We start from the raw sequence: 26,038 nt of genomic DNA on the forward strand, positions 1-26,038 counted from the left end.
TTTCATTGTGGATGGAATTTAGACTTAGCTCTCTTACGTTCCACCTCTTCCCTCTCCCATCTCCCTTACAGTTAAATCAGACAAGGCTATGTCCATATTCACTCTTAAGTCACACATTATATTTATGTTTCCTTTCTTGTATTACTTTTTGTTTTCCTGGAGTTAATAATTGCCTTTCTTTTTTGGTTGCTTAGGTTTTCTCCAAGTAAATCCCACTCTCCAGCAGCCTCTCAGTGTAATTTGCCATGAGGGAAGCATATTCTAGTTTCTCTTGACTTCCAGCTCTATTCTGGAATGGTGGTCCTCTTGGTCTGTTGCCTAATAGACACCCTGGTCTTCCCACTGTTATTATCCAGAGAGGTCTCTTTACGTCTCTCTCGTTTCTGGCAACACAGCTCGCCTTCCAGAAGTTACTTCCTCATTTAGGGAAAGCACATCTGCCCGGAGCTTCCTGCAGTACTGCATTGCTGGGATACTAGATACCATTCTGACTTCAGATCCTTTGAATGTGATCTACCTTGACTACCCCAAGTGATCCGCAAGCTCCCCCCTCCACCCCCTAGACCCATTGGGAAGCTTATAGCAAAGTCTCTTTATCTGGATATTGAAAAATTTCATCATGCTGTGCTTTAACATGTGCCTTTTCTTCATTTCTTAAGCCTGGTATCTAGAGAACTCTGTCAATATGGTCACTCCTTTCCCTCAGGTCTAGGGAAATTACTTGCATTATTTTCTTTGAAAATTTCCTTGCTCCTGTTTTCTCGTTGTGATATTCCTATTATTTGGATCTTGAACTGATCCTTTAATTTTTTAAAATATATTTTATTGATTTTTTACAGAGAGGAAGGGAGAGGGATAGAGAGCTAGAAACACTGATGAGAGAGAAACATCGATCAGCTGCCTCCTGCACACTCCCCACCGGGTATGTGCCCGCAACCAAGGTACATGCCCTTGACCGGAATCGAACCTGGGACCCTTGAGTCTGCAGGCTGACGCTCTATCCACTGAATCAAACCGGTTAGGGCTGATCCTCTAATTTTTATATCCTCCTTTATCTGGAATATTTCTTCAACTTTACCTTCTACTCCTTAAAACTGCAGGAGGTGGCCAGCAGGCCGTTTTGTTTATCACTTTTTAAAGACAACTTCTCATAGTCCTTTCTTTCACAAAAAAATAGAAAGGAAATGATTGAAGGGTGTAAGCCAACCTAAATATAAGACCTTAAGGCAGACTATTGTACGTGTGTTCACATCTATAGGTATTTAATATGCAGGGGGTAGGTCCAGTGCCAAGCAGAAATGGCATCACTCCTTTCAGTAACTCAGTGTGACAACAACATTTTCTTCTGTTCATGACCATCTATGTATTTCAGGGTTTTCTGAAATTCATCTTGCCTGGCATGACTTCAAGAATGGCTCTAACTCAACAGTCCTTCAGAATACATATAAAACTCTTCAAGTTCAACAGGCCCAAGAAGAACCTAGTAATTCTGAAAGAAACATCAAAGGCTGGGAAAACAGCTCAGATGATTTTCGGTAAAATATATACAGAGCATTTCGATGGCCCCATGGCAAGAGCCCGTGGGCCAGGAATACCTGCTGTCTCCCACTGCACACCTGCCCTTCTCTGCTCTGCTCTGTCCTGCTGGGGCTTGGAGTCTGCAAACGACTGTTAGCGAGCTTCCTGCTTTGTTCTGTCAGCATAAGGTACTGGCAGGAGTTCAGGGAGCAAGAAGTCCTCATCTACTTCTAGCAGTGTCTCTGCAAGTGTTAGCATTCATTCCATGATCCCAGCTGCAGCCACAATAGCCTCTCTTTAGCAGTCCCAGCACCACCGAGGCAGGCCCTCCTGGTCTGCTGGCACCTCCTCGTGGTCCCAGCACGCCCTGGCTGAGAAGCCACCCCAGGGGTGCAGCAGTGAGCGTGCTCCCGGGCTCTAGAACCCCACTTCCGCACCTTCCTTCGCCTTTGTCTATGGGTAGTTACTAATTTCTGGGTTACATCGCTCTCCCCTCTTATTCTCTCAGTCCTTCCAACAGTATGGTAATAAGTTCTCTGCATTAAGTCTTCTCTTGGTAGGCTACTCCTTTTCCTGATTGGCCCCTGACTAATAGAGCCTCTCTGAGGATAAAAACTTTTAATAAAAATCTCTACAACTCCTCATAACCAGACAGAGCTAAGGGCGCAGTGCCTCATCTATGGTTATAATTGCAAAAGTATAATCTGACTTAAACTGTGTTATCAATAAAGTCATACATCTCTAGAAGATGGCAAATTTACCCTAACCTGAAGCCCAAAATTAAAGCCGGTATCTACCACTTTCCAGACTAAGTAGCTAAATGCATGACAGACCCTTCAGGTTATGACAGACCCAGCAATTCTCCATGAGGTTTGACTGTTGCAAAAATGGTTGCATTCCACTGATGTGACCAAAAACGCAGCACCTTTCCATGAGGAGATGAAACCAAGTTGGGAGAAGGCTGCTCCAGTCTTCACTTCTGCAAAATGCAGCCACACTTCATCACGCAGGTGCTAACCCACTTCAAAATGAGGAAGGGAAATGGCCAGAAAGCAGATACAAATGATCCTTTCAAAAGCAAGGAGCAAAATATATCATAAAGATACCGCTCAATAACATTTTAAAAATGCAGTTCTTGGACTCTTCCTCTATCTGTTTTATTCTTAACAACCTTCCAGATAGCTCATGCTCTGTGATACACCAAGGGAGAGAGTGACTGTCTGGGACAGACAATACAAACCGGAAAGGCACGGCTTCCTACATGCTGGCGGAGGGTGGGATGAGGCTGAGGAGGGAGGCCATGGAAGGTGTATTCTTAGAGATGATGAACACGGAAGAGCAGTGGAGAGACAAAGGCTGGCACTAAGAGAAGACAGGGAAAGAGAAATAAGGAAAAAAAGACTAGAAAGAGGAAAGACGGGAAGAGGCGAGAGGGAGAGCACAAGAGTACAGGGCGTGCCCAGCACCCCAGCCTAGAGATGCAGCACCAAGGTGGGTGTATTAGGTTCCGGGTGACTGGCTGATGTCAGAGCCCAGAACCCAAAGTGAGCCCCTCGGGGCAGCTAGTGCGACAGGGCTGTTTGCTCAGAGAAACCACCTTAGGATTATTTCCAGCATCCTCTCACTGAAGTGAAGGGCCGTGACTTTCAACATTCACAGGGAGGAAAAGAGATATCACTGGCTGTGGGAGCTACTACCCTCAAAATGAGCACATCAGCCCCGGAGGAAAGGTGGAACAGAGAGCCTCAAGTCCCTACACAGCAATTCTCCAAAGGGCTTCCAGCACCCACAAACCGAAGGCTCTCCAGGTGTTCCCTGATGCCAGAGACTCGACTGGGCTTAACTGAAATGAGCAGTATAGATAAGCAGAGTTTGTATGCACTTTGGTGAGAACAGCTTAGAGAATAAAACTACCGGGTTAATTTTGAGGGTTCCTATTGGTATAAGTAGTAGTAATTTTATTTCTCTTGTTCCAAAGAACCTGCATATGCCTTTAAATAGCTAAACCTTCTGATCTGCCAAAGACACGTCACATCATGTTCAGCCTGGAGAGGATGAGAAGCGGTCCCTGAGTAAAAAAGAGCTCCATCCCGCGGGGCCCCCTGTACCCTCCTTTTACAGACCAGGTTAGAGCACAGGCCCAGTCTCCGCTTTGCAAAGTGGCTACAAGTAGGTTTATTTCGTACTTACACACTAGAAGGGCTTCTGTCCTGGAAAATATCCTAAGGCCCAGCATTTATTTATGCAACTGGCAGATGAAGCTCTTTTGTGTGTGTGTGTGTGGGGGGGGGGGGGGTGTCGGTGGAGGGAAGGAGGAGGAATAATTAAACGTAATCACATAATAAGTGTTATATTGATAGGAGCCATCATATGCCACCAAAAATCTAAGCCACAGCTTAAAAACTACTGTCAGGAGAAAACCCACAGGAAGCAGTTCCAGATCACATATTTTTTTTTAAAAGAAGGAAAGGCAGAGTGGAAAAAGTAGATGGAGATGTAAAATTGGATCACAAAGAATAGCCGTGTTTTGGAAGGACTGGAAGGTTAGCCTTTCGCAGGCACAGAAAGTATAAAACAAACTCAATGTCACTGTGTCTGTTGCCTAACAACAAGTATGTTACTGAAATTACCTAAGAAGTATAATCTCAGAGGACTGGTGACAGGAGTAGAGAAGTCGGCAAATCAGACATCCCAGGCAAGAAACTTTCGTTCCAGGTTTCAAAAATAAATTGGCAATAATTTAGATGTATGAACACACTATATCATTGATCAGTTAACTATGGCAAGAATAAGATATAGTAACAATGACGCTTAATTCACTCTTAGTTATTTGTAATACATGCTCTAGTTTTTGAAGCCATTTTTGTTATTTAGGAAAATCAAGTAGATATTAAGATTCTGTTACCACATCATGTAAAAAATGGTTGTGTGAACCAATGTGGCACATTATTTTAAAGATGCCAAGGAATTTTCGAAATTATATTATCCTAACTCTATCATAATTTCATGGAATGGAGAGCACTAAGCATTTATTCAGTTTTTAATTAGAAAAAAACAGGTTATTGTAATAAAATATACAACATAAAATGTACCTCCTTAACCATTTATAAGAGGACAGTTAAGTGGCATTAAGTATATTCACACTGTCATGCTCCTGCCACCACCATATTAATTCATTTAAGTGACCATTTTCGCCCTGGTCAGATGGCTTGGTTGGAGCATTGTCCCAAACACCAAAAGCTTCGATTCCCAGAGAGGGCACATACCTAGGTTTCAGGTTTGATCCTGGTTGGGGTGCGTATGATTGATGTTTCTCTCTCACATTAATAATTCCCTCCCTCCCTCCCTCCCTCCTCCCCTCCCTCCCCCCTCCTCTGTCTCTGTCTCTGTCTCTCTCTCTTCCTCCCCTCCCTCTTCCCCTTCCTTCCTCTCTCTCTAAATCAATAAATATATCCTCAGGTGAAATTTTTTTAAAAGGAAAGGTAAAATATTTTTAAAAATAAAGGGACTGCCCTAACTGCTTTGGCTCAGTGGATAGAGCGTCGGCCTACGGACTGAAAGGTCCCAGGTTTTATTCCGGTCAAGGGCATGTACCTTGGTTGCGGGCACATCCCCAGTAGGAGGTGTGCAGGAAGCAGCTGATGTTTCTCTCTCATCGATGTTTCTAACTCTCTATCCCTCTCTCTTCCTTTATGTAAAAAAAATCAATAAAATATATTTAAAAATAAATAAATAAATAAATAAATAAAATAAAGGGACCATTTTCAGTTTTCTTTCCAGTTCTCTGTGTATTTACAAGGTAAGAGGCTATTCCAGACAAATGGCAACGCAATGATGAAAAACTTTAGATCTATTTCTGCAGTAATTTTTTTAAATGAGATTTTTCAGAAATCTAAGAGTCATTGTGAAAGGAATTACTGCTTAAGGTCTCAAAAAGGGAAAGGGCTCTTAGAAGCACAAGTCAGGGGAAGCAGGTCATTGGGGACCATTGGACCCCTGCTCTGCCAGGGCCCCTGAGATGCCGCCCGCTGTGCAGTCAGCTCCCAGCGCAGGTATGTGAGATACATGGGGCAAGGCGGGGGGTGGAGTACAGGGAGGGGAGTGCGTCACGGACCACTTGATACCCAGTCCCATACAAAGATCATTTTGCTTCTAATCTAGAGAAATTGATCTCAGTGTTCACACTTATGGACAGATAAAACCCAACAGTGATGGAAAACGAGCCCCAAATCAATTATTCTAAGGGATTTAACGCTGGCTCAGTGAATGAAAGTTATTATCATTGCCTGGCTCTGAAACACAAAGGAAAGGTGAGTCAAAAAAATAAATACCAAGTCCCGGCGAGGCTGTGGGAGCTGATTAATGGATCCCTAGGGCTGATAAAGACTTTAATTAATGCAACAAGGCCTAGAGTCACGTTCTTTAAAAGTTACCACAAGACTCATCACACTATTTCCAAAGGGTTTGGCAAAGGAGAAGTATCTGTTTCCTGAATACTACAAATTCCCTTAAACTATCCAACCCTTCCCGCTTTATTAAAACATGTGCAGTTCCAAGTGGGCATCTGTGTCCTTAGGATCAAAAAGAAGTCCCAGGGCAGGCCCTCTGAACTGTAAGTACTGCTTTGCGACTGAACCGCTGCTCACATGGGCACCAGCTGCTCACATGGGCATCTCAGTGAAGCGTGGGGCTTGGTGAACAGTAGTAGGAGCAGGGATTTACTACGGACAAAGCAACAACAACAGTGGCTGTCAGAGGGGCTTTGCAGAGAGTTAGAAGTGACTACTGCCAGGTATTAATTGCTATAATTTCTAAAATGTTATAACTCCTTCTTTAATTTTGTTTCTATGTGAACCCCAAGAAAGAAGATACCTATTAAGAAGGGCTCCTGGAGGCTAAGTGGGCTCAAATTTTTAAAAAACACAGCCTCCAGCCATTTCTACACAGGGGCCTCCCATGCAAACTGTACTTCAAGGAAAAGCCTGCACTGAGCTGCCTGCCCGCACTGTGTCCTGCCGGCTGCGCCAGCCCTTATAAAGGAGTTCCTGCAATCCTAGTTCAACCAATAGGACTGAGGCTTCCTCCATCCAACTGGAGATGCATAGCTCCACACAACCAGAGTGCCTCTATTCTGACCAATCAGGAAGTGCCTTCTGGACCAATCAAACTTCAAGAATTTGGAGTCCTCATTTGCATGAAGACAGACCAATTAGGGACGAGGGGCAGGGGCTTCTGTCTCTATAAGCCAGCTCCCCCGTGGCCCTAGGAGCACACTTTCCCTTCCCACCGAAGACTGAAGAATGCATTTCCCTGGCTGAGTTGAAACATCGAAGATGTCTTCCAGAGCAGAGCTAAGCAGGCCAGCATGGAGCAAAGCGAGCCGGTACCGACCCAGAGCAGACTGGCACAGAATGCAGCCATCCAGCGCGGAGCAGAGCAGCACAGCACAAAGCAGACCGGCACTGTCCAGCCCCCGCACATGCGTGCTGTTTTCACAGCCTCGCTATATCACAATTGAGCTGTTCTGCATAAATAAAGTTTCCTTCTTCCCCACACCACAAACTGGGGATTCCTGTTGGCACTGAATTGGCGCCAACGGTTGACATTATCCAACTCCATCAATGGTGCCTGTTTCTCCTGGGCAATGCTGGGTATCACAACTAATAGTAAAGTAAAACAGTCTCGTTCTCTGAGCACACACCAGTAACTGGCTGGGCCGGAGGACCTATCAAACAGGACAGCAAGCACTAGAAAGTCAGGAAGGTGACCTGACATTTAAATTTTTGTTTTGATAAAACACAAAGAAGATAACCCACTTGTGGATAATTAGGTGTTTAATAACCCTAAACCAGTGGTCAGCAAACTCATTAGTCAACAGAGCGGCAAACTGCCCTAAACCAACTACATGTCCATTTAATCTATTTTATAGTCATAAGTTTTAAGGAGGGAGAGGCATGAACATCTCTACCAAAACTTAAGTTTTAGGGAACTTTCTCAAAAGATAAAAATCACCCACCAGATCACTTTTAAAAATGTAACTAACAAACTAAACAAATAAACAACAACAATGTAACTGAAAATTGCCCCAGAGCTATAATGCCTACTTGAGAGGAAAGCATAAGGAATCTCTATCCACCAAGTACTTCTGAACAAGGACTGAAGACTTCCTCTCAAGAACCCCATTCCTTTCTTTTCCCATGTAAGTGATTACATACCACCAAACTTTCTCATACCTTCCATTAGAACCTTTTCCCTTTCTATCTTTCTTGTTTTGTTCTGATGAGTAAAAGCGTATTATATGTGTTTCTTTAACATTTTCCAACCAACACAGCAATACATAACATTTAAGGTAAAAGTCTGTTTAGGTATGATTTATCTCTGCACATATCTTACCTGGTGCTGGCCACCCTGTGAAAGGAAGAGACTGACAAAGGTCTGACCTAGATCTGATTTACTGGTGGGTGGGTGGGTGGGTGGTGTGTGTGTGTGTAGGGTGGCGTGAGTGTCTAGTTATCTTCAAAGGGGTATGGAAGGAGGATGAGAGAGTTGGATAGAATCTCAAAGACCATCTAGTCTAAGCTATTGACTTTATATGTAAAAAGACATCATGACTTCCCTCCCAGGCTTATCAGTTTGGGCAACTGCAGTCAGAACAGAATCCCATCCTTCAGTTCATCTGAATTTACAAATATACAATAAAATCAATATATGAATGAGAAGCACTTGAGTGTAATATTGAACCCCTGAAGGATTAGGTTGGGTTGGCAAAATATCTTGAGCGGTGATGGGGTGCTCTTCCCCCATAAGCAGGAGACAAATAGCAGAGGTAATGTATACTTTGAATACACAAAGCATACTCTGTCTCAGGCCTCCTGCTAGTCTTTCTAAATGCAACCAGTGCTTGCTGGTCCCGTGGGGCTGGGTGAAAGCAGATGAATTCACTGGTGAACAAACATTACCAGAAAACACGCACAAACACGTACATCAGCAGTAGCATCAACTGAGGCCCATACAGTGTAATTATTATTCCATAGCTACATAAGCCACTCTTGGAAATCACACCTTATCTTTCCAAACCACACCAAGCAAAAACAATAATCAAAAAATTATTCTACTTTGTGATCATTTCTGACCCCCTTGATGATAGCAAAAGTCATACCTCATAACAGATTACAGGAGCGTGGAGCCTCTGAGGTGGTCACGGTGACGGCTGGGAGGCTGTCAGCCCCTATCAATCACCTTCCATTAAATAAAGGTTTTCCAATTTTCTGCTTCTCTCAAAAGTTTTGTTTTGCCTGGATTAAGCTGAGGCATCAACAATTGAACTTACTGTTCCTATTACTGCTCCCTAAATAAATGCTATTAGCAGAAAAACTAGCTTTTCCACAGTAAGAACTCAAAATCAAGGCTGACAACAGTGATGTGGTCGCATATAAAAGATATCTGGCTACAAACACTTGACAGGTACACATTATATGAAGTTCATGAGCAACTCCAGGGCCCAGGAGGGAGGGAGAATGTAAGGCGCCAAGAGGAGAGGTCTGTGAGTTGTACCTTTTAGCTCCTGAAATGAAAATTGAGCAACTCCAATATATTCACTGGAGTGCCACAATACTCTCGGATTTCAGAAGCAGGCCTCCTAAGAGTTTTATGCTATATGGTTTCACTACCTGGTACCTATTATCTTCATGATGGAGAAAAGTGATTTTTCTAAAATATAGCAGATATGTCTGGGGGTGGAGGGGGACAGTTTAAATCAATTGAAAAAGGCTTGTTTAAAAAGTAACAGCACCTAAGGAAGGGATTCATCTTATTTATCTTTGTAATCCTGATATCCAGGTAGATGTCTGCTGCATTAAGAAACCAAATTCATAAGCTGGGGGCCCGTTTATGTAAATATGATCAAGGTTACAATCATGCACATTCCTCTGTACCAATAAATAGACTTTTCATTATGATTTTTAATGGCTGCATAAATGTGACGAGAGCCAGAAACAGAGTGGTAAGAACAGAGAGTGACGAAGAGGGAAGAGACATATTTTCAGAGTTAGTCTCAAACAGGCCTAGAGGCTACCTAGACTGATGTGTACGAAAGAGGTCCCAAGGTAGTACACTGTGACATGTGTTATTTGGCCCACACAGATTTTTTTTAAATGTTAATTTATTGTCAGCATTAAAATATTGGGAGATTTTACTTAAAGATCCAGAGTTCAGGCTTCTCCTAAAAAAGTAAACAAACAGATGGTCTGGCAATTCTAGGCTTCATCCCCACCGGAAGGAACCTGCTGTGCAGTCTCACTAGCGTGCCACTGGAGATCACCACAGTGGCCCCCTTCATTCCTGAAGGCTTCCTGTCTGGCCTCTGAACGCATTTGAAGCGATGAAGGAAGGTTTGATCCTGAAAAAATAGGAAGCACAGAAGAGATAGCCTATTTTGGGATGGAGATAATGAGTCTACAAAGAACATGTACGGATTGAGAGGATGCTGGGGACAGTCAAGAGACAGTGACTGGAAGCAGAGGAAGACACAGACCTTGAGATGCAGAACTGGTAGTTGCTCATGACGTCATACAAGAGTCAATGAAGCAGCTTGGAGAAAAAGCATCAAGAGGAAAAGAGCCAAGGACTAAGCCCCAGGTCCTGTCCTCACCAGGAGAGAAAGAACATGGTGAGCGACAAAGGGAGAACTAGCTCCAATGGCTCTCCCAGACCTGGTCCTCGCTGTCCAGCTTCATTTTCTACGCCTCCCAGCAGGCACCGTGAGCCCAGCCAGCCAGTCCTATTTGTTGTTTGAGAAACCGAGTACTGTTGCCTGCCTTAGAGCCTCCTTCAAACCTGTGCTTCCTACCACCTGAGATGCTATTTTCTCCCCTGCCTTCGTGATGTTTCTATTTGACCTTCCACAATGAGCTGGAGCGGCCCAGGAGGTTGCTTCCCCAGCGCCTCCACACAACTAGCAGAGCCTCTCGCACTGCCCTGAGCTTGCTGCCCTCCTCTTGGGCTGAGTGCCAGGCACCAGGTCTTCTCCAATGTCTGACCCTCAGTGCCTGGCGTGGCATTCAACAAAGAGCAGGACCAAGGAGGGAAGGAGTAAGCCACTGCAGGGGTAGATAAACCTCGGGGAGTGCTGTGCCTCAGAACTCGAGGAGGAGCCATTTCTAATAGAACCACCTCTAATACCAGGAGTCATTCAAGGAGAGTGAGAGCAGAGAGGCACTATATTTCAGCAAGAACCTGTGGCTAATAAGTTTAGGTAGGGGGTGGTTTCTGATACATTATTGGAAAGCAGTTTGGTAATGTGTATCAAAAGGCTTACCACTGCTCACACCCTCTTTGGGAAATCCATCTGTAACTGACAACTTGTTTTATTTGTTCCCTGGTGGTTCAGATCTACCCCCATTTCCATGTTGCAGGAGCTCCCCTCATGTGAGTCCTGGCAGGAGACCATGTGTTGCTTCCCATCGGGATGCCAATGAGACCAGACTCCTCCTCTGCCCACCCTGGCAGCCAGGTCTGGCCATGCTGGCACCCCTCCTCCAGCAGGGGAGCAGACACACTCCGAGGCGCTGGCTTCACTCAGCAGCTCTGGATGCGGCACCCCGACCTCGCATTCCCAGGGACCCCTCAGGGACGCTGCTCAGACCCCTGGCCCTCCGCTTCCTGTCACTTCTCTGAACCTCAAACAACCTTCTAATCAGGGCCCCCCTTTTATAAGACAGCCAATTCCAGTCTCTGAAAATATCCTGATAGGAAAAAACTCCTAAATATGGGGAAAAGCTTTGTGTGTGCAATGCAACATTATTTATAAAGAAAAAATGTGGAAATAATCTAAACTCCCCCAAACAAGTCAATGATAGTACAGCCACTTGATAGAACAGCACTAATGGAAATAAAAGGAAATAGGTTTATAATAAAACGTTAAAAAAAAAGAGGGGTTTAAAAATACATCATTATTGTACTCTTGCAAAATACAGGAAGTACCAAAATGTTGAGTAGAAGTATCTTCTTCTTAAAATTTTAATTATTTTTTAAGTACAAAAGTAATTCAGGTTTACTGCAAAATGTTCTAGAGAGACATACAGAAAGCACTGGCACTTCTGCCACCAGCTCCAGCCTGGCCTCCACGGTGCTCTGAGTCACCAATGTTAACGCCACCTGCTTCATGCTCTGACCTCTACACAGCACTTCCTGGACCCTTCTGTCTTCCCTCTCTCCCTCCATCCTTGTGTGTCCCTCCATCCCTCTTTTAAGCGAGACTGCAGACGCTGCTTCTTTTGGTTTTACCCTTTGCCAAAAGCAGCTTCTATTCAGTCCTCAGACCTCTGCCCAGTGTTCTGTCCACTTGGAAACCTCTGGACCCCTCGGCTGATGTAGACCCTTTTTCTCCTGCGCCCCATACTAATAATGCTTTGCCAGTGTCCCTCCCATTTGCTCTAAGTTCTCTGAGGGCAGGAACTATGCCCCGTGTACCTTTCAGCTCCGGTACCTCGCCCAATGCTGGACACTCGGATGGCGCCCCGTGACTGTGTTGGCACGGAGGAAGAAGAAAGGATGTGTGAATGGGCGAGGGAGCACGGTGCTTGAGGACAATATGGCTGTGAGGGCACACAGGCATTGGCAGAGGACTGGGCACTTCTCCATAGAGACTGAATGAGCGAGGACATGAGGAAACACAGACACGCATGCATGGGAAGAAAAGGGAGCTGAGGGGTTTAACTAGATTATCTCAACAAAGGAGAACAGAAGAAAGAAGAAAAGGCAGGGAACAATAGCCAAGAAGGATATTCTGGGTAAACAGTAAGATAAATAAAAGAGACTGCATGGTTATTCTTTTCCTTCAGATGAACTGTTTATGTTTGGGGAAGGGTTTTAAAAATAATCCCTTGAAAGATTAAACTGTCTCTAAGGTCAGTTAAACACACCAGGCTGCTTAGAGATCAGTTTCCGACCCATGTTGTACTGGGCTCCCAGGAGTTAACCTAAGAGAAAGTGTGTTCAGTGAGATACAAACCAGGCAGCACCATCACCACCCGCATGCGCCCCTGGGGGGCTCTCACTAATTCCATGATGGGGAATGGGCTTCAGCTACAAAATTCCAAATTCCAGTCTCAGTTGCTTTTTAATCAACTCTGCTTCTAGTCATTGCTAACCTCCTCGCTCCAGAATATCCTGGTATAACTTACTCAAGGTGTCACTGTTCTCCATAAAGGCCCTTGTATGCTGCTTCAGACGGAGCCTCTGAGTCTTACCTCCTGAGGCGGCGCTAGGCAACCGATTCAACTTCCATTTTTAACACAGCCGGCTTTTATTAAGGGCTCTCTAGAACCAGTCACTATGCCACCAACTTGTTCTCGTGAGTCTGCAGAATGACCACGGGTACTAGTCACTGTTACCCGAATGTTATAGAGAAGGAGCTGAGACCGAGGGCCAACGGCTCAAGCTGAGTTGTAAGTGGCAGAGCCCAAACCATGGCCCGGTCTGTCCATCCGGCTGCAGGCCCACACCCTCCCGTGCTCATCTTCACCGCGGACCTGCTCAGCTCCCTAAGACACCACACTCCCAGGAGCTGAAGGCAAACGCATGGTTCCAGGATGAGAAAGTGTTTATGCAAATGGAAGCAAGGCTGATTTCTAACCACATCGCTGAAACCTTGCTAAAATCACAATCAACGTGCTTAGACAACATTACGTAATAGTCAGTGTGCTGGGAGGCAGCTCTGTCCCTCAGCCTGAGTCATTCAGGACTCGTCGTCTGGCCCCTCACAATTGCCTGTCCCTCAGACGCAGACGGGGCTCTATTTTGAATTCTAATGAGAACGAGGCACACTGAATATTTAAACTGCAATTACAAAGATCCTGCTTTTACACAGATGTTCTCACTACAAGTAAGGGACCTGAAAATACACATAGGTACCAACAGAAAATATCAGTCTAATTTACATTTAGAAGCTGGAAAAAGACAATATTGTTTTCTACTTAATGCTATCATTGAGGTAGGGGTGGGTGAAGAAAAGGGAGGAAAAAAAAACATGCAAAAATCTCAGGAAAAATGTTAAAGCCCGGGCTCCGAGCGAGAGGTTCACAAAGAGGTGCTTGAATCCTTTGTTAACAACTGAACAAACAAATTCATCACCAGGCCCTTCTGTGTGGCCCCTTGCAATCCAGTCTGTACATATAACTAGAAATTTCCTCACTGCAAAAGCATCTATGACTGATGTATCCGATCAGCAAGGAAGATACGCTGAGGGAAGGGAAACAAAAGATCATTTCACGGTTCGCAACCTATTTTTGCAGTCCCTTAAGTAAAACGATGTGCCGGCTGCTCTCAGTTAAACAGGAATAGCGTGCCCTGTGAACAGCCAGCGAGTTACACAGGAGGGAGCTGTTTGATCCCCACCTCCCAAATTGTTAAGATCTCTCTTGCTTACAGTATCATCTATGTATCTGAATGTGTTTACATGTGAAACGATTAATCTGGGCTTGCATTTGGGAAAAGCAGGTGATTAACTCCCTGCTCTGTCTTCAGTCTCCTGGACCAAGCCCCTGCCCCCAAATGCCTTTCTTATTAAGAAGACCATAATTGAACTTCCATGGTATCTGGCTCTCCTCTTGTGAATGCCAGCATTAAGGAAAGGGGCTATGGTTCATTCCTTTCTGATCTCTCTGGTTGCTGCCCTCTTCAGCTGGTATGCAATATGTCCAGTGAGTTTTTAATTTCAGTTATTTTTTATTTCTAGACATTCTACTTGGTCCCTTTTCAAATGTTCTATGTCACTCTTTATAGTCTCTTCTCTGAAGACCCTTTCAAGGTTGTCATTTCTTTCTTTAAATATGGTAAGCACAATTGATGTTATAATCGTGTCTGATGATCGAGCACTGCAAGTCTGTGCAGACTGGTTTCTGTGGTCTGTTGCTGGTCTTGGCTCATGTTAATCTGTTCCATGTATCCTAGGTATCTTTGACTATGTGCTGGTCATTGCCCTGGAAATTTTTTTTTTTTTTTGGTTGAATCCTAGTGACCGAATATAAATAGGCCTTTCTCCAGAGAGGCATTTCATTGTTTTTTGCCAAGTACCTGGAGCTATTACAGGTGAGTCCATCTCAAACCAAACTCAGGGTATGAGGTTTCCTGACCATGCTGAGTATGGATACCCAGGGTGCAAACCAGAGGAGGGCCTTTTGTGCCACACTTGTCAGGAAATGTAGGTTTTTCCTTTGTTTTTCTTCTATTGTGTTCAGTGCCAAGGCTGCCTTCTCTACAGTTCTCAAAGGCAAGTTTCCTTTCAAGTACATTTCTATCCTAGGGTGTAGCTCTTTGGGGCACAATCATCATCATCATCATCATCATCTCCTATTACATTTCCAGTTTGGAGTGAGCCTGGGGACTTCACTTTTACTCTGCTTGCCTGCCCCTCTCGGGCTGTGGAAGTCCCTGACTCCTGCCTGCAAAAGGGCTCTATCAGATAAGAAAATAAGACCCTAGGCAGTACCTGAGAGTTCAGAAGCTGGAAGCAATGCAACAGGTCAGCTTATGGTGGTTCCTCAGAAAAATGAAACACCATTTGATGTAGCAACTCCACTTGTGGGTATATGCACAGAATAAAGGCTTGACCCAATACTAGTGCACTCATGTTCCCAGTGGCATTATTCACAATAGTCAGAGTCCACTGACAAAGAAATGGACAAACAAAATGTAGTATATACATTCAATGGAACATTATTCAGCTTTAGAAAAAGGGGAAGGAGATTCTGACACATGCTACAAAGTAGAGGAATATTGAAGACATTATGCTCAGTGAAATAAGCCAGATTCAAAGGATAAATACTGTGTTATTTCACTTACAGAGGGTCTTAGAATAGAGACAGAGAGTAGGATGGTAATTGACCGGGGCCATGGGAAGTGTTTAATGGGGATAGAGTTCCAGTTTGGGATGGTGAAAAGTTCTGGAGACGATGCTGGGTGATGTTGGCACAACCATGTCAATGTGCTTAGCACTGTAAATAGCTGCAATGGTCAATTTACGGTATGTATATTTTACCACAATAAAACAAAATTTTTAAATAAAAGGTATGGCTAATTTTGCCAAGGGCTGCTAAACCTACTCAACAAATCCCACAACATGCCTTGTGTTCAAAGTCTTAATATTGACCAATGGAAGTCTCAGAAGTTAAGTGCTGGGTGTCATAAATACAAGTCTGACCCCCCTAGAGCTCCAGAGGCCACATGCTGAACCTGCAGGATTGTGGGAAAATTCGCACTGCGTGTCAACAAGCACATACATAATTACACATTTCCTTTAAAAATATAAGTGCAGTACGTTTTCCTTTAGAGGTATCAGGCACCAGAAATGGTAGAGGGATAGTTATTCGGTGTTGATCTACAACATTAATGGAGCTGCTAAGTAAACATTAGGAAAAAATTGAAGGGATAAGAGAAGTAAATCTCTAAATTATTTCCATTGGAAGAATAAAGAAATTTCTTCTTTCAGTACGTGACACTGCTGTCCTGTTGCCTCTCCCTTCTGAGTCACTACATGTAATTCTGTTATAGATAATATATGTTAAATATAACATATACCTACTAGATAACCACTATATAACAAATTACTAAATACAAATGAGGCATAAGATAAATTTACAGTTAACATATTTTAAGATACCAAGTTTTAAAAACATAAACATGCATTTAAGTAATTCTAGGAGTCTCTAAGTTTCTTCTATTTAAAAAAATGAAACAGAGTTCAGCTCAGAAGGTTTTATGCAAATTTCTGGGTATAAAAACTAACACTAGGTAATACCATAAATTTAAAAGGTGGCAACAGTAGAAGTAACGTTCTTCATTGTGACTCTATGAATGGCGTATACTGAGGCCACTACATTGCAAATACAAAACTTATCGACTTGTCTATGAATATGTTCATTCCAAAATAATAGCAACATGATGGCTCATCAGATAAAAAAAAAAGACCTGGGGACAGTTATCCCTCAACTGGGAAGAGTCTTCCTCCTTCAGACATAATGATAATGCCTCATACTTGCTCGTTGCTTACTATGTGCCAAACACTGCTCTAAGTGCTATCTATAACAATAAAAGCATACTATGCTAATTAGACTGGACATCCTTCTGGACGTCCTTCTAGACGAAGCCGGGGCTGTGAGGGAAGCCCAGGTCCCGGGTGCCAGAGGGAAGTTGGTGCCAGCGGCCGGTGGAAGGAAGGCCTACTCTTGCACGATTTTTGTGCATCGGGCCTCTAGTATATCTAGATATCTGTATCTGTATCCTCTATCTCAATATGAGCTATAACTTGTATCTTTATCTATATTAATTCATTTATTTCTTACAACAACCCTCTCATTCCCATTGCAAAGATGAGAAGCCCAAGGCAAAGGTGAACATGGGCTTCCCCCAGGCCATCCAGCTGGTGAGCGGCAAAGCTGGATGCACATTCTGGCTCTGGAGCCTGCTACCACTGTGCTCTCGGGCCTCTCTACATAAACAGGGAAATTCAGGGAAGATGGGCAGCGTTACACACACGTTCCAGATTCTATACAGTTTAATTCTGATAATCAGATCTTCCACATTTTTATAGCTGAGGAAACCAAGGCTCAGCAGGATTAAGTTTATACAGAAATTGAAGAGGGTAAGAGAGGCAGGTGTGAGTGAACCCACATCTCTCTGCCTCCCAAGTTTCAGGGTCATGTGCAGAGAAGAAGTTATGTGAGAAGGCTGGGGAGACACAGTGGAGGAGGCTGGGCTTCTGGCAGGAAGAAAGGAACTCATGCCTCAGGAACAGAAGCACAGAGTGTGTTGGTGTCTGCTGGATGAGAACTGGGGGTGGGGGGAGCAGGACAGGTGATAAAAGGGAAGCAGGTCAGCCCCTCAGTTTCCCTTCTTCTGAGGCTGTGGAGTCGCTAGCTGCCTGGTCCTGCCTTGGCCTGTGCTAGACTCCTGCTTAACCAGCAAGTAACACAGGGGTGGACGGCCATGCTTCTCAAGGTGGAGCCTCAGGTGACCCTTGCACAGAGGTCTCTGCTCTAAAACGAGGTAGATCAGAGGGATCCGTTATATTTTTCACGATGAAAGGGCTACAAGTTAGGCTAAGCATGTCCTCAAATCAATAGTTGTTTGTCATGCTGTATTTCTATTTACAATAAAAGCATCAGCTTGATAAACTTGGTGCACCTCTGTGGGATGGAACACCGGCAACAATCACTATGATTGCTCCCACTGCCCCCACCACAAATCAGCACCGGCCTCGGTCTGACAAGGCACGGGATGCAGGCTGCGTGTAATGTAAACAGCGTGAAAGCTGCATCGGAACCTCACAGAACAGCAAGTACCTGCAATCAGAACTGCTTGGCATTCCTGTTACATAGCAAACGCTCTTGAACTCTGACCTGCGCCTACTCAGTCAGAACCTCTGGGAGTGGGGGCTGGGAATCAGCCTTGAAATCACTCCGAGTGACTCTCATCTTGGCATGTGAACCCCCATTTTACTTACAAGGTATCCTATCTAATAAAGAGGGAATATGCTAATTGACCATCACTCCGTCACAAAGATGGCTGCACCCACAGCTGAAGCCAAGTTCCCATAAGGAGCCTTAACGAGCAATCAGCAGGGACCTGAGGCTATACCCTCCCCCACCCCCATAGGGCTTAATAGGGAACCTCAGGCTGCATTCCCCACCCGGCAGGGCTTGACAGGGGACCTCAGGCCCCACCTCCCACCTTGGCACCAGCCCGGGGGACCTCAGGCCATGCCCCCACCCTGCGGGGCTTGACAGGGGACCTCAAGGCCTCACCCCCTGCCCTGGCGGCAGGCCGGGGGACATCAGGCCATGACCCCCGCCCCGGCGCCAGGCCAGGGGATCTGAGGCCATGTCCCCTGCCCGGCGGGGCTTGATGGGGGACCTCAAGGTGCACTTCCTGATCCTGGTGCTGAGCTAGGGGACCTCAGGCTGCTCCCCCCCGCCCCAGCACCAGGCTGGGGGACCTCAGGTCGTGCCCCTCACTAGGTGGGGCTTGACAGGGGACTTCAGGTCGTGCCCCCCTACCCCAGCACTGGGCCAGGGGACCTGAGGCTGCGCCCCCCTGCCTGGCGGGGCTTGACAGGGGACCTCAGGCCGTGTTCCCCACCCAGCGGGGCTTGACGGGGGACCTCAAGGTGCACCCCCAGTGCTGGGTTGGAGGAACTCAGGCCGCGCCCCCTGCCCAGCGGGGCTTGACGGGGGACCTGAGGCTGCACCCCCCTGCCGGTGGGGCTTGACGGGGGTCCTGAGGCTGTGCCCCCCTCCCAGTGCCAGCCGGGGGACCTGAGGCTGCATGCCCCTGCCTGGCAAAGCTTGACGGGGGACCTCAGGCCATGCCCCCCGACCCAGCGGGGCTTGACAGGGGATCTCAGGCCATGCCCCCACCTGACGGGACTTGACGGGGGACGTCAAGGTACGTCCCCCACTCCGGTCTGGTCTGGGGGACCTCAGACCACGCCCCCCCATCCTGGCACCGGGCCAGGGGACCTGAGGCTACGTCCCCTACCCGGCGGGGCTTGACAAGGGTGGGACTGGCCAGGTCTGGATCTAGCCCAATGGGGGTGGGGGCCGGCCGGGTCTGGGTCTCATGCAATTTTTAGGTGCATGTGGGTGGGCGGAGACTTGACTCTGGGTCTCGTGGTGCGCCCCAGACTCTGACAGGAGGAAGGTTTTCATATACATTTTACTAATTTTCTTTCATCTCTGACACTTCTATTATAGAGAAAGGGCAAATAGCAATATTAAATTATTTCCTCTAATTAATCCCCTTTTAATGTGCACGAATTTTGTACACCAGGCCACTAGTTAAGAAGTAACATGATTGCCAAAGATAACATCACCAAATACAGGATTTGAACTCACCTGAGCTTCAGAAGCTGGGCTTGTATCTGCTCAGGAGTTCTCCCTTCAACAATTAAGCTTTGATTCAATTAAAACAAGGCACAGCAGTGAACGAGATTGCCTTGAAAACCCAGAGCTCCACCACCACCAATCCACACACTGTCACACAGCTTCCCAAGCAATTCTTTTCTATAAGCACACAGAAAGGTTCCTTCTTTTAAATTTTAAAAAATTAATACGCCCTGACCGGTTTGGCTCAGTGGATAGAGCGTCGGCCTGTGGACTCAAGGGTCCCAGGTTCGATTCCCGTCAAGGGCATGTACCTTGGTTGCAGGCACATCCCCAGTAGGGGGTGTGCAGGAGGCAGCTGATCGATGTTTCTCTCTCATCGATGTTTCTAACTCTCTATCCTTCTCTCTTCCTCTCTGTAAAAAATCAATAAAATATATAAAAAAATATTTAAAAAAATAAAATAATAAAATAAAAAATTAATACATTTTACTTCCCCTGAACTCGTAACAACTCATTTCAGTTGAACAAGACCTGGGTTAACTGTTAGCAGTTTGTGCCTCATCAGATGGGGCTGCCGTTTTAGAAGCGCAGCCAAACCTGCAGTAATTAGATAAACGTGGGAAAGCCAAAGCAGAGGAGACCGAACACGGGTGAGGTGGCACCCTAACTATACCCTCGCTTACCACAAGACGCTGACTTTCTGTCCACCAGAGTCACACGCCGAGTTTCAGTGCGGAGCCTCTCATCTGTGTTCTCAACCAGGTTGGCAAGGTCATCAATGATCTCTACAAAGGAAAACAAAGATGGGTGGTTAATACTCCAAAATGCCCTGGCCACGTCTAAGCAGCAGAGCTGTGTGGCCTTCCCAGGAATAATTCTCCCAGTGCAGCCAGGGAAGAGGAAAAAACTTATGTGTGTTCTTTGAAAACTGCCATATTGATTCAAAAAAAGGGGGGGAAACTGGAGTGGTAAAGAAAAACCTGGTTTAACACAATAGACAAAGGAGTCACGTCACAAGTTCAGGGAAAAGGATGCATGACCCAAGACTGTACGGCAGCCAAGTGGTCATTCAAGTGCTCAAGGTGACAGACAGACAGTGCAGGAAGACTTCAGGGACAACTGGGGTCCTTCCTAAGAGACCTGCTTGATGGTGAAATCTAGTCACTAAGAATGGAGAAACCAGAGACCATGGCACAGAGGATGGTGAGAACGGCATCCATTTGAATACTGAGCAGAGAATAAACAGATGCATGGATTAGGTTACAGAAAGGAGATGCAATTACCACTGGAAACCAGGATGCACTGGGGGAGGGGAAAAGAAACTGAAGGTGCTATTCTTCATCACTCACAGCAGAGCCCTATTAAGCTGTTAAAAAGTAAAGTATATAGTAACGTATAGCTTTATAAAATCACCAAAGCTTCAATATTTTATGAAATGTTAGATGTATTTTTTGGTAATTACTCTCTCATAAAGAATCCTTTATGTGGTTTGTCTTTTTATTTTTAACACTAATATTTTAAAAGTGAAATTAAGCACTTAACATTTAAGATAGCATATATACAGTATGATCCTAATTATGTAAAAATATTTCAAACTATCTTTTTATATAAAAACCAAGAAGGATATATCTGGATTATTTATTTCTAGGTGATAGGACCCTGGGTGAATTTCCTTATATTTTCTTTCGCGTTCCAATTTTCTTTATAATGAAAATATTATTTTTCCATTTTGATTCTCTTTTCCTCCCTCCTTCCCTCTCTTCCTCTCTTTTTTAGTGATTCCTTTAGAGATATGTTGTCCAATACACATCATCACTTTTCTTAAGAATAAAACAAACAAGGAAGTCAAAGGAGGTTTCTGGAATAGTGCTGAGTTGAGTTTGAAGGCCACCTGGGAGAAGCAGAGAAAGAGCAAGCCCGGCAAAAAGAAGAGCACGTGAGAGGCTCGCGGAAGGGTGGGTGTTCTTCCTGCCAGCCTCCTGCAGCGCTTCCGGCAACTTCTTTTTACTTATAGACCTTTAGATTTGTGTATTCTAATTATTTTTCGCATGTCTTTCTTTTACAGAAAGACTATGACAGAAACTTTTATTCATCTCTATGCCTCCCATCCCAGGAGAGTACCTGGTACACAGCCAAGATAAAATAAATACTGCCCTGGCTGGTTTGGTTCAGTGGATAGAGCGTCACCCTGCAGACTGAAGGGTCCAGTCAAGGGCACATGCCCAGGTTGTGGGCTCGATCCCCAGTGAGGGGCGTGCACGAGGCAGCCGATCAATGATTCTCTCTCATCATTGATGTTTCTATCTCTCTCTTCCTCTCTGAAATCAATAAAATTATATTTTAAAAAATAAAATACTGAAAGATAAAGGCAAGGAATAAATGAAGTCTCAAAGATAAAAGCATTGAACAATTTCAAAGCACTTTGTTGCTTCTTTAAAAAGCTAATCTAAGCCATGTTTTCAAGTATTTATATAGCATCTGTCTATACAATCTTTCATATTCATTCATAACTCTCTATTCCCTTGTATTCAATGACATACCCTCTCCCATTTTTCCTTTCGCCTATCTATAAGCTCTATCTAGGTTTTTCTCTTACTCTGAAATGTTGGCAGTCCCAAGAGTTCTATTTTTACTCTATAATACTACCGTGGTGATTTTTTATGCCTTTTACTTCATCAATATTTATATTAAAAACATGAAAATTTTCTGCTCTATCTCTCCAAAATTCTTGACCCATATAGCCAACTGCCTATTACTTATCTCTACCTTGAAATTCCTGCAAACTTCTGACTCTCAAGGTCTCTAAAACTAGACTCTTCATGTTCCCCCAAATATTGCTTCCCTCCCGTAATGGCACCATCATTCCTTTGCTTGACCAAGATAGAAATCTTAGGAGTTACTTGACCTTCTCCCTTCCCCTTCTCTTTCATTAGACATTCTGTTTTTTAGCCACTCCAGTTGATTCTCCCTCCCTAGTATCTTTCAATCCTACCTTCTCTCTTAAACTCTATCACTAGTATCTCACAAAAATTTTCCATTGTTTCTGAGACAATTCCTAACTTACCTTCCTGTTTCTACTCCTGGGTCCTTTCAATCCATTCTCCATACTATAGCCAGGGACATATTTTTTTCATATTTCAATTAATTGAAACTTAAATAGCCATATGTGGCTAGTGACTATTATATTGAATTACAAAGCTCTAAGTATTTTTTTAAAGAAAACCAAAGCACATACCCCTACCACTATCACCACCACCACTGAGTTATTGCTTTAAAAATATTAACAGAGGGAATAAAAATAAATACTAAAAGTGCGTGATTCACTCAAAAAAAGGCAAAAAGGAGGTACAGAGAAACAAAGAGTAGACAGGACTAAAAGACTATAAATACCTAGATGGCAGACTTAAACCCAACTATATTAGTGGTCAGTTAAATATAAATGGACAAACTGCTCAATGAAAAGACAAAGAATGTCAGGTAAAATTTTTTAAAAAGACAACACAATTATATGCTTTCATAAGAAATTCACTTTAAATATAAAGCATAGAAAGTGTTTGCATGAGAAAGCTGGCATGGTTTTATTAATATTAGACCAGACAGACTTCAAGCCAAGGAGTATGACTAGATATAAAAAGGACGTTTTCATCATCATGAAAGAACACATGTGACAAAATGGGAAAATCCCCAGTGTCTGAATAATAAGGAAACTGCCTGTAAATAATCCATGGGATAAGAATCAAGTCACAAAAGAACATAGAAAATGTTTTGAACTGAATGATAATGACAATCCAAAATAAAAGTGTGTGAAATGCAACTAAAGCAGTGCTGAGAGGGAAGTTTACTGCTTTAAACACATATATTAGAAAAGAAGAAAGGTGTAAAAATCAATGATTGGACTAATTATTGATATGATTGATCATATCAATAATGTATAAAAAGACTTAGACAAAATTCAGTGTTCATTCATGACACAAAATCTCAACAAAATAGGAAAGGGAGCTGCTTCAACCTGATGAAGGACAGCTATGAAAAACTTAGAGGTAACATCACCCTTAATGGTGAACACTGAACACTTTCTCTATGGTCAGGAACAGGCAAAGACATCTGCTCTGATTACCTCTGGTGACTATTTTATCAGAAGTCCTACACTGTTTAATGAGGAAAAAAACGGCAAAAAGATTTAAAAGAAAGATGTAAATATGTATACCTAACATGACTGTACATAGGGTATTCAATGGAATCTATCATAAAACCACTATATTAAGTTAATTTAACAAGTCCACAGACACAAAATCAATTGTAAAGCATAATGTGTTTCTATATAATAGTGACAAGCAACTGAAAAATGAAAGTGAAAAACAGTATCATTTAAAATAGCACCCAAAACTACATCAAATACTAGAAATAAATCTAACAAAAAGTGTGCAAGACCTCTATGCTGAAAACTATAAAACGTTGTGGGAGAAATCAAAGACCTAAATAAATGGAGAGCTATACCATGTTCATGGATTGAAAGACTCACTATTTTAAAGTTATCTGTGTATTCTCCTCAGTTGATTTATAGATGTAGTGCAATTCCAATCAAAATTCTAGCAGGCTTTAAAAATGAAATTGGCAAGCCAATTTAAGATGTGCATGGAATGCAAGTGATTTAGAATTGCCAAAATAATCTTAACAAAGAAAAAATTCAAGATTTGTTATAAATATATAATAATCAAGATACTGTGGTATTGGAATATGTATAGACAAATTGATCAATGGAACAAAACAGAATCCAGAGATAGACCTTGTGTGTGTGTGTGTGTGTGTGTGTGTGTGCGCGCGCGCACACCTACAGATGCACTCCATTAATTCTCAACAAAGTTGTCAATCACAAAATCAGTCAAACAGGGAAAGAAAGGTCTTTTCAACAAATGATGTTGTGACAACTGGATATCTGTATGGGGAAATGAAAATAATCTTCACCTTTTCTTCCCACTATACAAAAAAAAAAAAAACTGACTTGAGATGGTTCATAGATCTAACTGTAAAACCTAGAATTGTAAATCTTCTAGAAGAAAAATAGAAAACATTCATGAACTAGGGTGGGCAAAAATTCTTGGACAGAACATAAAAAGGCTATACACAACAGACAAAAAAACTGGTCAACTGGACTTCATAAAAAATTTTTTTCTGCTCATCCAAGATACCATTAAGAAAATTAATAAACAAAATACAGACTGGTAAATATTTACGGGCCATATATCTAAGTATTTGTATCTAGAATACATAAAGAACTCATACATATTAACAATGAAAATACCAAAGAAACCTAATTTTAAAATAGGCAAAAGATCTGAACAGATGTTTGTAAAAGGAGATGTACAAACGGCTAATATGCACATGAAGAGGAGCTCAACATCATTAGTCATTAGGGAACTGCACATTTAAACGGCAAGCACTACTGCATACCTATCAGAATGCTAAAATTAAACACTTACAGTACTAATTATTGGGGAAGATTTGGCACAAGGGTAATGGTAGAAGTGCTTGTCAGTTTAATCAAGTTAACCAGACACTGATCCAGAAATTTCACTCCTAAATACTTGCCAAACAAAAATTTAAAAAGACCTGCACAAAAAATATACATAGCAGTCTTATTATATAAAACAAAAAACTAGAAAACCCCAATATCCATCAGTATGAGAATGAATAAGCAAATTGTGATCTATCTGTACAATGGAATACTATTCAGCAATGAAAACAAAGAATTATTTATAAATACAACAACTGTATAAATCTCAAACACATTTTGTTGGCTAAAATAAGAAAATAAAATCTATATGTACTTAGTGATTGTATGTATACAAAGTATAAAGTTAAACCTAATCTACTGGATAGAAATCAGGAGGTAGTTGCCTCTAGGGGTGGAGGGATTGACTTAAAAGGGACATGAGGAATTTTCCAGATGATAGAAATGTTCTAAATAGTCACACAAATGTATACAGTTGTCAAAACACATAGAACTGAACACTAAATATTTGTGCATTTTGTTGTATACAAATTATACACCAATTAAAAATATAAATCAGAAAAAAATAAAAGTTTACAATATTATGATATTCCTAAGATTTTTCCAGAAGGAAGAAAGGCAGACAGGGGTACATACATGGATGCTGGAAAGACAAAGCAAATGATTCTAACAAAATTTTAGAGTGGCAAGAGGTCATGGGATCATCTTGTTGCACCCTGCCTTTTAAAACACCCTGACAATGGGGTGATTAATTTCTTGCTGAACACTCCCAGTGGCTAGTAACATGGAAACTCATGAGAAAATTAGCTCTATGGCTGAGCTGGAGGGTGACTAGTTATTGTAAGGTTCTGTGTATTGAGCTGAAAATCTACCTGCCTTCAACTTCTACTTTAGTTATTGCTAGAACAATACAAGTCCATTGTTCTCCCACAAGACAGTTCTTCTCATATATCTCTGCTAGGCTAAAGACCCTTAGCTGCAAACTTTAGCCGATCCTCGGAGGAAGAGATTTGTAGATCTGGTGACACCTTGATGCTTTGGGCACAGTGTTCATCCTGAAATGTATGCAAAGACTTGGATACATGGGTTCAATTTTGTCTAGTCAGCAAAGAACACAGCTGAGTTT

The 26,038-nt window shown here is 43.2% G+C and overlaps 1 protein-coding gene across 6 annotated transcripts in view; it reads right to left on the reverse strand.

Moving 5' to 3' along the window:
• Positions 1-26,038, reverse strand: part of STX8 (syntaxin 8) — a 260,718-nt gene that overhangs the window by 74,538 nt on the left and 160,142 nt on the right. For all 6 annotated transcript variants that reach the window (XM_080677315.1, XM_080677312.1, XM_080677317.1 and 3 more), the window contains one exon: positions 20,084-20,185. In XM_080677315.1, coding sequence (XP_080533441.1) covers positions 20,084-20,185 — 102 coding nt within the window. The remainder of the gene's footprint in view (positions 1-20,083; positions 20,186-26,038) is intronic.

The sequence above is a fragment of the Plecotus auritus genome, assembly GCF_963455305.1.
Source record: "Plecotus auritus genome assembly, chromosome: 7".
Lineage (NCBI taxonomy): Eukaryota > Metazoa > Chordata > Mammalia > Chiroptera > Vespertilionidae > Plecotus > Plecotus auritus.